Here is a 14,668-nt window from a genome sequence, read left to right on the forward strand (position 1 = left end):
AAAGGTTCGTACAATTCGTACGATAAATATTTATTGAATAAATTTTATTTTTTTGCAAAAATGATGGATAATTCCAAATTTTGACTTACTCTAAATTGGATACAATTAATTCAATTTGATTGGAATTTAGTACAATTTCTTCATATTATTCATCACCTCTATATGCCAAGCATTGTTGGGCTCTAGTAGCTAAGTATAAATATAATCACGATATAATTTTATTTATTTTATTATTATAAATGTATAAAGTATTACCACATTCTTGATATGTTTACACTTGGTATAGTACAATCAATAATTAACACTTTAAAATAAAATTTCCATATAAACACTGCAGTAATGCAGTATACTCGTATTATGTTTATGGTTGACTGTTTCTTTCCCATAGTTCCGAAGCTATTAATTATAGCCCCATGGTGGGTGGGGGGGGGGGGGGGTAAGTTGACGTGTATCAAATCGAAATAGTTCGTAAAGGACGATTTTGGATTCAATCCATAATTGTATCACAAAAATACCAGAAATCGGTATACCCTACTATGCTGTACTCATATTATTTTTTATCGTAATAAGGTAGGTAGGTACAATATGACATTTTTATTTTTCGGAAATACCTAGAATACATTTTATTTAATATTCAAAGATTATACATACGAATCAGTTTATAACTGCATTATTACACATTCAATAATCGAAAACAAAAAGTTAAATAACATTAAGAAACTTTGAAAAAATATAGCGATAGAAAAATATATTTCTTATTTCAATGACATTCAATTGTGAATAAAACTTAAAACGTTTAAAAGTATTGAGAGTTTGGTGATACAAATTATCTTTGTTTTTGTATTCTTAAATAATAGATAGGTAGTGAAATATTCATCTTGATAAAATTCAATACTGCTCATCTACCTGAGTAAATGGCAATAAATATTTATTTATTTTATTGCTATAATATTATTATAATCTGTAAGCTATTTATGAATAAAAATTCCCATCGTAAATTTCAAAAACCTTTCTCAAATGTCCGATAAAAAAAAATTGAGGTCGTTAATTGATCACTAAATTGTTATACGTAACATAATAATTAAGATACCAGTGTTATAGACATGGTGGTGCTGGTGTAGTTGTAACCTTCCCTCCCAACCCTCAAAGTTTAAGAAAATGAAAAAATTATTTCTATACCTTGTCCATGAAAGTTACTGCAATTAAAAATTTGTTAAAACAGCCATCAGTAATCAGTAACCGATAAATAAAAATTCTGGACACTCAAAAAAACAAAAAAACTGTGAAATACATATAGGTAGTGCTAAATAGTAACCAATAATTACTAGGTACACAAAATCAATTTTCTATTGAGACTGATAATTGATAAACTGAAATTAATTATTATGTAGGTATGAAAAATGTATATATAAGTTACTTGACAAAATGTAATATAGTGCAACAAATTAAATGAAGGTTTAATTTATATATAGCTAACAATGCCAATCATGTTATTTTTTCATTTTTGTAGTACCTATGTTGTTTTATTGAAAGTACTAATTTAAATATTTTGGGTAACTCTTTTTCAATTTTGTAATCATGTCATTAAAAATAAAATTCTGATTTTAAATGTGGAATGAAAACAAACTTTGATTTTTGGAATTTGAAAACATAAAAAGGTACCAAGGTTTTTTTTAATCAAATTAATTTAATTACATACCAACCAAGTTCATCCATGTACAATTAAAATAGTTATATAAATCTATATAATATTAAACAAAAATTAAAATTTACAATTATAATATTATTAACAATTGATAGTTAGTTTGTATTAAATGGTTCAGTTTTACAGTAAAGGAACTACCTAATACATAATGTACCTACTATATCACATACAGTAATATCTTTTTCGTATAAACTATTAGCTTCAATTACTTTAATATATTATAAACAATTGTTTAAACAAGATGTCATGGTCAATATAAGTACCAATCGGAAATACAATATTATCGGTTATAATGGTTGATAATTTTTAACAATGCTAAAATTGAATAAAACTGACTGCTAGAAGATTTAATTAAAGGGAGTCCACTATAGTATAAATAAACAACTAATCTATTGAAGGAATGTAGACTTTTTAAATGTATTGTTTTGCTATATTTTAAGAGTATGCTACACCCACAAGTAACGTCATTAATCATTATCATATTGGTTATCAGTTTTATCATATAAATTCTATGATTATAATTTGGTGTCTTGGTGAGCCAAGGTTGATGTTAACTAAGAAGTAAGATTTAAAATAATATTATCATAATAGAAATCACAAGGTATGACCACATCAAATGCCATTTTATGGTATGTTAGCACACTACATAAGATGTACATATGTAAAGTATAAAAAGTAAAGAAGTTGAAACACTCAACACCCTAGACACATTATTGTAGGCCACCCAAAACGTTCACTTCCGTGATGTTCAATATTTAAACACACCAGCAAGGTATGAAGTTACAAAATATTCAAAATTTTGGACTCTTAAGTCATAACTTTAGACCGGCGAAGAGTGTCGCTTGTATAAACAGATATATATAAATATAATGTTCTATATTGAAATATTCTAGTTTAGTTTTATATACGTCATAAGATAAAAATGTTGTTTAAAAATCATAATTCAATTTGCTTTATTCAAATTATCTTATTTAACCAACCTAATATGGTAAAATTGCTTCCTAAACCAACCAATGAACAAATTATTTTATTTTTATTATATTAAAATAATAATCAATCAAACATATTATGATTTCTTAAAATTACATTTTGTGGTACAATTTTAGTTCTTTGTTCTTTAATAATCATTATTATTCTAACTCAAACAATTACATCGAATGTAAATTACTAGTGTATGATAAACAAAACAAATAAAAAATAATAAGTCAGAAAATCATGTATAAAAATATAAATCTTATATTATTATTTGAGTTGGGTAATAAAAACTAATTTATAATTGTTAAATCTATATTTACTTTCTTATACATACTAATTTAAATATTTGATACATATTATATTATTATTATTTTATTTTGCACTAAAAATTAAATTGCAATATAATGTTTAAAATTGAAAAATAAAATGTTGGGATATCTATAGATAGTTCATATATGATAGTATATCATATTAATAATTTAATTATAACAAAAGATTGAAATATATTTTTGAAGCTGCAATATAATGTTGACAGTTGCTTGGTGTACTTGTTACTTATCCAATTGAAGATATTCCAATACTTGCATCACTGAAAAATTGAGACAAATTATTAAATCAACTTTTAGTTTGTGGATTTGGATACTATTTAAGTGTATTTATTGCTATGATTATATACATTGGATGGGTAATATTGAAATTATGGAACATTAGATGTTTATACGATGATACTCGCTTAGAGCCATTTGTAGATAATTTATTTCAACCTATTTGTGTGTTTGTGTGAAAAAATATGATATCATCAATTCCACCACACTATATTTTTATTAAGGTAATTATAAGCATCTAAATCCCTCCAGTACAAGAAGCTTTAAGTGCAGTAGGGCAGCATTTTATTTACACAACATTAGAAGGTATGTTTTGAGTTTTATATTTATAAGCTAAATTTTTCATTCTAACTATATACTCAATGTATCATAACTAAACTTGAATTTGAACGAAAAAGGTCAAAATTTATTTTGTTGAATCCGAGAGCATACTTAATGGTATTTGAGTTAAAATGGAACAAGTAAAAATGTAGTTAGGTGTCCTAAATTCTAGGACAAGGTGTCAAGATATAAGAATATTGTCATTTTAAAAAATTAAATTATTTTTACTATTAAAAATAAACTATATTGAACTGTTTATAAATAGTTTTGTAAGAAATCACAATAACGTCTAAGTATCTAGTTCTATTTCAACAAATTCCAAGGAATTCAAATGCACTCCAAGACCCTTACAAGCCACTCATGAGCCCTTTAAGGCTGCATCCGAATTGGTTCCCGATATTCTAGGTAGGCGGCACACGTCCGAATTGCTTCCCGATACAGACTTACGAAAAAGCAAAATACAATATAATATAAATGAAATATTTAATATTATAATTAATATTTTAAATGAAAAAATTGGTGAATTCTTCGATTATATTTTAAAAATTATATTGAAAAAGATAGCTCACTTCCACCAACAATGTGGGCTGAATATACCAGTAGTATAGAACGAACTACTAATTGCTGTGAATCATTTCACAGAAAATTCAACAGTTGCTTTTATTCCGCACATCCGAACATATAAAAATAACGAAATCAGTAGATTAAAATTTTTTTTAAATGTTTGTTATAAGTTTTTACCTCAATAATAGAAAATAATAACTATAAAGAAAATAAACGAATTAAAAAAAACGATATACCGCATATATTTATTATTAGGTATTTATTTTATATTTTTAAATTAAGATTTTAATTTTTTTTAAATGTTTGTTATATATTATTTATTAAGCCAAAATTTTAACAACTCGGGAACTAATTCGGATATACCCTTTGAAAGAACCCGGGAACCAATTCGGGCATTTCAGAACCAATTCGGACACTCCGATTTAAAGTATGTAGGTACTTACGTAGATCAAAATAATAAAATAAAATATTAGTGTAATCCGTTTTTCGGATTTTAAACGTAAATCCCGGTTTTGGTTTTGGAGTTGTAGTTGTAGTTGAAGTAGAAGTTGAAGTTAAAGTTGTAGTTGCAATTGTAGCCCTGGAATTTATACATATTAATTAGTTACTGAAAAAATTACATAAGTAATTTGAAATGTAGTAGAATCTTATATAGATACATTTCTATAAAATTAAGTTAGAACATTTTTTATTATTAACAGGTTAACCGCCATGTGTACCATCTCTGGTACATGGTTGATTTGCCATTCGTATTCTAATTTTACCTAAACAAATTAATTTATAAGATATTAATGGGCTAGTCGAAAATTTGTTTGTCTGGCGGGCTACGAAATATTTTCCTGTGTTAAAATCGTATTTAAGTGTACCATAGTAGGCACGCAAAAACATATTGGCAAAACAACAAGTGTACCAAAAATGGTACACGTAGCGCTTTTGGCAATGTACTGAAAAATAACGTAGCAGTTAACCTGTTAAGTTTGTAACTTTGTTTATGAATTTATCGTAAGTTTATTTTTATATAAATTTTGTTGAATGGTTAATTTAAGTTTACAATTTTAGATATTTTATTTATGTTATTACACACCATTTCGATTCAGGAAGGCAATAATGATCTTTCAAATATTTCCTGGTGCACGGAGTTATTTTACAACACTCATTAGCGATAGCCCTTTTAGATTTGAACGAGTGACTTCCTGAAAACAAAGGTAAATCATTAGCAAAGACAAACATTTTTCAATAAATCTAACTAAATAGAATATGCTTATAATAAGTTAACATGATCATCAGATTACCATTTACCATATTTCTTTTACATTTTATTCAATTTTAAATTGTTTTAATTACAAACTAAAATATACAAGGAGTAGCAAGGAAAGGGAAGATTAGAACCCCTAAAATGTTAAAAAATTTAAAAAAAAGTTTGCTTTTTAGTTCTTAATGTATTATATTAGAGCATTACGAGAAAACATAATGTTTATTTCGTCAAATCTACATCAGCACGCTATGACCATAATGATAAATCAAAATTTCTCCGTATCTTAGTAAGATACACTCGATAGTCGATAGTGTCAAAATAATCGATTATTTCGATTAATCGATAGATTTTGAAAACAAAATGTATAATATTTACTATATTCTTAGTTTTACGATATTATTTAATTCGCTATTTGTTCGATAGTGAATTGGATTGATATAATCGATATCATCGATACGACTTATACCACCATCATGACTCCTGTGGCTAGAAACCTTAACCGCGGGGGAGGGGGGCATCGCAGTCTTTGAGAAAGATTTTAAATGATCTAACTAAGTTATGAAATTTTCGTTTTATTTTTTCATACTTATAAAAAATGAGAAGAAACACAAACCCCGATAATTAACTGTGTGTGTGTGATAGGTATCTAATTTTGTATTCTAGAGTTCGTTGATTTTACAATTAATATAAACTTTATAGGTTAATTTCGACCAATAGACGATACTATTATAATTAAGAATAAGGTACTATAGAAAATTATATTCACGTGGATCTTCGTTGTAGCGGCCTTTGCAGATGATTGAGAGCTCAACTGCGAGATTTGATCCACAAAACCTGAACGGAGCTTCCCAGTACGAACTATTATTAGCGATAGATCCAAGAATTAAGTCAACGCACAAGCTCAGTACCAAAATAATCAAATTGAACTTCATGATTTTCTGAAATAATACACAACATTATACGATGTGACTATAATATGTTAAAAACCTGCAGAATAAAACTAATACGTTTTTGATCTTGATTATTGTTAAATTCATTTATAAATTAATATTATTGATAAATTAAATACTAAAAATAATATTTTTTTATCACACAAATATAGCATATCTTATGCAATTTTTATGAAATTATCGAACGATTTTTGTTATATAAATTTAAATTGTTGAAACCTAGTTTTTTTTAATTAATAATAAACCAACTAATAGGTAAGTAACAAAAAATATCATGCTAAGTATCAATATATGAAAGCCTATGTTGATAGGTACCTATTATTCATACTTGTATAATTTTTAGGCCGTTGGTAGGTTAATTTATTCTACGAATATAAGAAATATATTTCTACTGCATTCTATTTATTTTAAGTTAGGTTAGGTTAGTCTGCACATAAAATTATTTAACGTTATTTAAAAATTGAAAACTAATTTAACTGTAATTTTCCATCAGAATTTACATAAGTAGGTACATACTAATTGAATGTAAATCTTTATTTCTAAATAAATATATTATATGTTTTGTTTGTGAAAAATATTTACATACAACAATATAAGATATTTAACTATATAACTCAATAAATAAAAATATTTATTCAATATGTATCTTGATTAATTTTATATTAAATTTTACCATTGAAATTACCTAACAATAAGACCAATAAGTAGTCTGTTGATAGTACTTAATAAGTATAACATACCTTATTAGAGGTACAATGTCCGTGTAGGATATAGTAGATAGTTAGATTTATCTGGTAGAAGACTAGAAGAGTAACAATAATATTGGACGAACACTGCAGTCAAAATGAATTGTGATCATTCGCAGTATGGTGTAGTTCTGAGTCCTGACGCAGCTCTCACCTAAATATATAAAGTTATTATAGATTGAGAAAGTAGTGAAGAGGAGGGGATTGATAAAACCACACACTTGTATGTGGTGAAAAAGGTACGTTATAGGCTATAGGCCAGGAGTTCCCAAAGTTAACTATTCCCCCCTCCTTGTTGATGATTCTGAAATTCAAAGAGTCCTGCTTTAACCTCTGCTTTACCAAGAGATTCTAGGACATTATTGAAAATATCCAAGACTAAATTTTGTTCAAAAATAGTTTTTCCTGGAAAATATATCCATATAGGACTTGAAAAACAACTTAAAAGAATTATTTCTGGAACTTTTCAAGATTTAATTCATAGTTTCAAACTAATAATTAATATAGATGGTATTCCAATTTTTAAAAGTTCAAACATACAAGTGATACCAATTTTATTTGGGATATATTTTAGATATAAATTAACTACAAAATAAAGTGTTCTCAATTGGTTTATATTTTGGTAAAGGTAAACCTCATGATATGGATTGTTACCTAGAAGAATTTGTTAATGAAGTCAATTATTTATCAGAGAATGGTATTTTACATCAAAGTGGAAAAACAATTCCAGTAAAAGTTGTTGCTGTCTGTTGTGATGCCCCTGCAAAGGCAGACATTCTTGGTATAAAGTCTTTTAGTGGGTATAACTTTTTATAATTGGTCAGATACAGAATTTAGAAAAACTGAAACGTTACTTACAAAAATCCCATGACTGCATTTTAACAACTCGTTTGTTTTAGATATAATGCACCTTGTTTATTTAGGAGTAACTCGTACTATGATTTTAACATGGAGTACAGGAAATGTTCCTCACAAATTGTCTATCCAACTCTGTCTTAGATTATAATCATTATTAGTTGAATATCGTTCATGTGTACCTATTGAAATTAATAGGAAGCCAAGAGAACTGAAACATTTACTTCGTTTTGAAAGCTACTGAATTTCGAACATTTTTGCTATATTTAGGACCAGTTGTCTTAAAATCTGTTTTTACTAGTAAAAAATATGAGAACTTTTCAACTTTTAATTTTGCAGTGACTATATTATTATCACCTAAAATGTGTAAAGATAGTGGATGTGTAATTATGCCAGATCATTACTACGGTATTTTGTTGAAGACTTTATTCATCTGTATAATAAAGACTTTATCACTCATAATTTCCACGGTTTAATTCATATAGTAGATGACTCTGATCACTATTCAGGAATAACATCAAATTTTACTTTAGAAACAATATCTGCATTTCAATTTGGAAATTATTTGCAAAAAATTAATCAATGGTGCGAGGATATAATAAACCAGCTGAACAAATTTGTAATCGATTATTAGGTGAATGTTTTTTATTGGAAAACTATTTTGAAACTCCTCGGCAATCATCATTATCAAAAATATCAAATATTCACTGTGATGGTCCTCTACTAGCAAATTGTTGTGGACCACAATACAAGATTCATATGTTTCAACACTTTCAATTAAGAATAACAAAACCTGATAATTGCTGTGGGTCAAAAAATGGTGATATTATAATGGTGCACAACTTTGCTTATTCAAAGTCACTAAAAACTGAAGTTGTCATTGGTAAAAAATTTATATCACAAGAAGATTACTATTCAGTGCCGTGTAATAGCTCATCACTTGGAATTTATGTTGTTCAACATTTATCCATCTTAAAAATGTGGCCAGTTTCAGAAATTTGCTTAAAATATATATATATTTCCCATACAAAAATTAGTCATATATTGTCTTACCTTAATTCATCTATGTTAAATACCTATTGTAAATGTAAAGATTATTTATTAGGATAAGTTTATTTTGTACTTTTAATATTAGGTTATAAGTGTTAGATTTCTGAACAATAAGATGGAGAATATTACTTCTAAAGCATGTAAAATATTTGTTAATTTAATTTAAAACTTAAATGCTGAATGATGTAAATTTAATGATTATGTATTCAGTTACATATATACATATATATTATTTTAAGTTTAAGGTTGTTTATGTTTGCTTATGAATTGAGGCCGAGAATAAAATAGAAAAAATATATAAATTTATTGTGTTAATAATCAATTAAATTGTTTTCTTATTACTGCAATGTGCAATTAATTACAAAATTATCATTGGCTACTTTTTATAGTGCTATTTTTATGCCCCAACAAGTTATTATTAACCTATATCATATAATATTTGAAAAAAATACCTATATCAAAATTTATTTATTCTTATATAGGTGATTATGAAAGAGGATACAAAATGATGATAAAAGCAAATAAAAAACAAAGTGAGTCAAATTTAGAGTCAGATTTTGAAATGAGAGGTAAAGGTTGCCGAAATAAAAATCTGATGTAAATTGTTTTCTTATTAATGCAATGTGCAATTAATTACAAAATTATCATTGGCTACTTTTTATAGTGCTATTTTTATGCCCCAACAAGTTATTATTAACCTATATCATATAATATTTGAAAAAAATACCTATATCAAAATTTATTTATTCTTATATAGGTGATTATGAAAGAGGATACAAAATGATGATAAAAGCAAATAAAAAACAAAGTGAGTCAAATTTAGAGTCAGATTTTGAAATGAGAGGTAAAGGTTGCCGAAATAAAACAACTTCTTCAAGGCTACTTTTTGAAATTAGTAGTAGCAATGAGGATATTGCTCTGGATAAAAATGATCTACATCCTCTGACCAGTTCTACTGAAATCCTAGAACCACAAGCCAGTTTACGACCAACCAACATTGATCGTCAGTTTCCTACTCCTCCACCTATATTGTTGAAATCTGCTACAAAGAGGACATATAATTCAATATCAACATTGTCACCTTCTACTTCAACCTCAATTTCTAGTGCAATTATGAGTACTCCAGTCGATAGTGATAAGATTTCTAAGTCTGTATGTCCTTTAATAGGTACACGTTATAGTAAGAACGAACACTGATGCTCTTCATCAGACCTGTGTTTCATTTCTGGTGAGTTAAAAATCTTAAATTATTTACTGATTATTTTTAAAGTTATTAATTTTAATTGTACCATTATTGAAGCCAATATTATGAAATTAAGAAATACTGTTTCTTATATTAAACATCATCTCATTGATAATAAGGATACAACCGATGATAAAAAACCTGTAGTAGTATCTAATTATGAAATGGACAATGTAGTATTTCCAATAAAAAGTGAAGATGGTCTTAAAATGTTAGAAAAAAAACTTGAAGATATTGAACATTTCCATAAACTGGTAATTATGAAATGTTTAAAGTAGCTAGTAGTTAAATTAATATTTTTTTTTTTTATTTATGAAAGTTTTAACTAATGCATAATAATATTTTATGTGTTAGTTAAATTATATAACACATTTTAATTTAATATTATAGTACATACCTAAATTCTTTTAAATTAATAAGCCAAGGTTAGTTTATATTATTACTAGAAACCAATTTATAAATTGAAACAATACATATATATATATAAATAGTTCCTAAATAAAAATTCTCTCCTAAGTAATATAATTTCATTATTCCTACCTATATTAAAGAACATCACTATACTAAAAACAAGTACTTATATAATATGTATACAAAACAATATATATAATATTTTAAGCACATAGATATATTTAGGGTTACGAAGAACAAAATTATTAAATACTATTGTAAGTTATTAAAAAAATTTGTGTTCATCTGTGTCACCCATAGGCTCTATATATAGCGCCAAAATCTCTGAATCTATCAACTCATTATCTTGATAAATAATAATTTTTTCAACTTTGGATTTTTACTAAAACATTGTAATTATTTTAGCTACAATAATACTCAAATAAACTTAAAATCAAAAAAAAAAAAAAAGTTAGTGTTGTGAATTTGTGATATCCTTTAATAAAATTATATTTTCTGTATTTTAAAATATGTTTTAGACCATGTATTAATAATGTACAATTAACTTAATAGGTGTCCACAATTGCATTTATCAATGGTGGGATAAAGAGTTTATCGAAAATGACAACATCGACAATGAGAATAATGTTTTTGGATGAATTTATAGCAGATTATAGTTGGAAGGGGCAAAAAAAAAAGTCTTGAAGCAAGTCCAATTCACAAAGTTATAATAAGTAGGCAATATTCATATCATTTGGAGATTGGAGAACTGGTCAAAGTTCTGAGAACTTATTACCATTATGCGCCACACAAGAGAGAAACTTTATTCAAGGAGCTCGTCTTAAGCGAGATGGACTTGCTGATTTTTTTATGGGAGATGGGGCTGTTCCCTGGCAGTACAATATGATTCAATAAAGTATTATTAGTTTAAGTTGAATAATCATTAATGTATAGTTAATATAATTAATATAATAAATAATAATATTAATACCTAATCAATATAATTAATGTATAAATATTTGAATAATGTAATAAAATAAACATATTATGAATTACCTAACCAATCCAGTTTGTATATTATAGATAATATATAACCACTTAAACTTAGGTAGATGATACAAATTTTTAAACCTATTTTCAATTTTTTAAACCTAAGAATTAATGATTTTGTCCAAGGTACATTCTTATACCACTTTGGAAAGAATGTAATTTTTTCAGACCTTAATACTAATTTTTTGTCTGATATTAATTATAAGACCAAGGTACAATACTCTCCCTATCTATGAAGTACACAAATCAAATTAATAAAATAATCAACTCACCAAGTTTGATTCAGTCTGCATATTTAGATCAATATTTTTTCTTAAAAAACTGTCGGCATATGAGAACCATTGTAATTTAGGCTTATATATATATATCACTTGTCCCAGATCCTGTTCTCATAGATTTGTTTATTTTCGCAACTTCCTGGTTGTACGTACCACGAATACTCCTAATTTTCGCACAATTGCATTTACCAATGGTGGGATAAAGAGTTTATCTAAAATGACAACATCGACAATGAGAATAATGTTTTTGGATGAATTTATAGCAGATTATAGTTGGAAGGGGCAAAAAAAAAAGTCTTGAAGCAAGTCCAATTCACAAAGTTATAATAAGTAGGCAATATTCATATCAACTATATTTTATTATTTACAATTTTAATATTTGTTAAGAAGTTTCACATCCTTGAATTACACACAACATTGTTAATTTTCTAAGGCTGATTCTTACAATATCCAGTTAAAGTTGTCGGACTCTTATAACCTCCGGAATTCTGCCGGTAATAAAATCTGTTATCAGTCTGTTAGCATTAACTGATTTAACTGACAATACCGTATATTGTAAGAACGACCCTAACAGTAATAAAGAATAATTTTGAATAGAGTTATTAATGTTTCATAAATCTCGTAGTAAATCACACACTTTTATAATGTAATGTTCAAAATTGTAGAGAAGCTTGTTTCCAAATTAAATGTGTATATCTCATATTTTGTATTAGGTACATTATTTTATGTCATATTATATTGTTTAATACTTTTTTATTAGGTGCAATATAACAAAAATTTCCTACCACTACAAAAGCTGGTATTATAGAAATCATAAGCCCATGGATGGCTCAGAGCGAAACCAGAATTAAAAGGTATACATTTTCAGTTATTTTATTTACATTATTATAAGATTTAAATTAAATATACATTTTTTAATATGATTGTATTTATTAATTATAGAAATGCCATTAAATTATCTTTAGACTACTGCAGCAATAGATGATGATCTTGCCACATCTGACCAGCCTATCTGACCTAACCAGCATTTTTTAATGTATAGTCTTATTTACAATTGTTTAATTGTTACCTATTCGTTACATCCAAGTTCAGTTATTATTATTTTTATTTCATACTTAAAAATTGTTTTTTTTATATAAATAATTATACCTATGTATACATTATAGGTACAAATTTTATTATATACTTATATTGTTATTTGTTACATCCAAGTTTAGTTATTACAGTTTTTATTATATAATTATACTTAAAAGTTGTTATTTTCTTTTAGTAGTACTAAAGTATACCCTATTATAGTATACCTATTACCTATGTATACATTATATATATTTTATTAAGTATATATATTATTATTTTATTTTGTATTAATTGTATACATATTGATATTATGCTTATAACCATAAAGGTTCTTTATCATTTTATTTAAAATTAATTTTTTTTGTGTCTTTCATAATATTGAATTATAAATTAATAATTTTTTTTTTTTAGTAAACAATTTCTTGCAATTCTATATACATAGGGTGTGTATAAAAAAAATTAACATATGTACCTACCTATAATAAGCTGAAAACACTGCATTTTTAAACTGCATATGTTTAAAAAACATTTAGAAAGGTTTTAAAAAATATATTAAAAACCTTTTTTGTTTATTTAAAAATGTTAATTAAACATTTTTTTTTATATGGAAAAGCGGCCATCAAAACATTGCTATATATGTTTTAAAAACCTTTTTTTATTATTTTTTTTTATATTTTTAAAAACATTTTTTAAATATTTTATTGCTCATATAATATATTATAATTCTCTCTGTACAATTTTTTTATCTATGATATTTTCATTGCTTAAATAAAAGTTATTTGTTGGAAACGAGTGGGATATGCATTTTGGGAGTGCTTTATAATATAATATAGTCATACATTACGGAGGATAAATTATATGACATTATTATTTTTTTTTTTTTTGGAAATTATTTTCGATTGCGTCAAATTGTAATGGTGTTGTGTAGTCTTTCCCATATTGTGTTGTTTCTTTATGCCCAAACATGGTCATAATTTAGAACGTAGACAGTGAAGAATGTTAATAGCTTACTGCGATGATGTGTCATTTTTGTATATTTGTTGTGATGTAATTGTTTAGGAATGTTGGTAGTAAAATATTTCTTATACCAGGTACCTACTATGTTTTAATTGTGTCTGATTTTCTACACCTAAATATGTTTGTAATTATTGGTTTCATCATTTTATACTTCTATCTATTTAATTACAGAAGTACACTGAATATTATCTACTTTTTAGTATAATACATGATAATAATCTTTTTATAGGCTATCTGTCTGGTATATTTTTATATTTTTAAAACATTATTATTTGTATAAGTAGCTACTAATTAAATAAAATTTTAAATAAATAGAGGAACTCACTATCACTAACTCACTTAATCAAATAATGATTGAATTTTGATAGTTCTATGGATAATAAATAATTGTGCATGTTTCTGATTATGTACAATTTTGTTTTTATGTGTAATACATAAATATTGTAACTAATCCCACTAATATAAAAATTAGATATACTATAGAGCTTAACTATTTTAAGTGGTAGTTACTCATATGGGTTTAATTAGCTCAGTATGTTTTCAATCAAAATATTTCGTCATTAATTACCAAAGTTCGTAAATCACAT

The 14,668-nt window shown here is 25.9% G+C and overlaps 1 protein-coding gene and 2 pseudogenes across 1 annotated transcript; 2 read left to right on the forward strand and 1 right to left on the reverse strand.

Annotated features, from left to right (window-relative positions):
- Positions 1–3,114: 3,114 nt before the first annotated feature.
- Positions 3,115–12,646, reverse strand: LOC149061509 (uncharacterized). Its single transcript, XM_089216376.1, has 6 exons — positions 11,982–12,646; positions 7,116–7,275; positions 6,192–6,363; positions 5,255–5,363; positions 4,614–4,750; positions 3,115–3,269 (listed from the first exon to the last, which is right to left on the reverse strand). The coding sequence occupies exons 3-6, from the start codon at positions 6,355–6,357 to the stop codon at positions 3,232–3,234; spliced, it is 450 nt and encodes a 149-aa protein (XP_089072502.1). The 5' UTR covers positions 6,358–6,363; positions 7,116–7,275; positions 11,982–12,646; the 3' UTR covers positions 3,115–3,231.
- On the forward strand, positions 7,220–9,048 carry LOC149061510 (uncharacterized; annotated as a pseudogene).
- On the forward strand, positions 9,142–13,003 carry LOC149061511 (uncharacterized; annotated as a pseudogene).
- Positions 13,004–14,668: the final 1,665 nt, after the last annotated feature.

Source organism: Diuraphis noxia, unplaced genomic scaffold, assembly GCF_037042655.1.
Source record: "Diuraphis noxia isolate RWA-SAM2 unplaced genomic scaffold, SU_Dnox_SAM2 contig0001, whole genome shotgun sequence".
NCBI classification, from domain to species: domain Eukaryota; kingdom Metazoa; phylum Arthropoda; class Insecta; order Hemiptera; family Aphididae; genus Diuraphis; species Diuraphis noxia.

Coding starts and splice junctions, on each gene's coding strand:
- LOC149061509 (XM_089216376.1), bottom strand. CDS start 6,357: ATGAAGTTCAATTTGATTATTTTGGTACTGAGCTTGTGCGTTGACTTA. Junction 4,751..5,254: donor TGCCTTCCTGAATCGAAATG/GTGTGTAATAAC, acceptor TATAAATTCCAG/GGCTACAATTGCAACTACAA. Junction 3,270..4,613: donor ATTTTATTATTTTGATCTAC/GTAAGTACCTAC, acceptor TCAATTTTTCAG/TGATGCAAGTATTGGAATAT.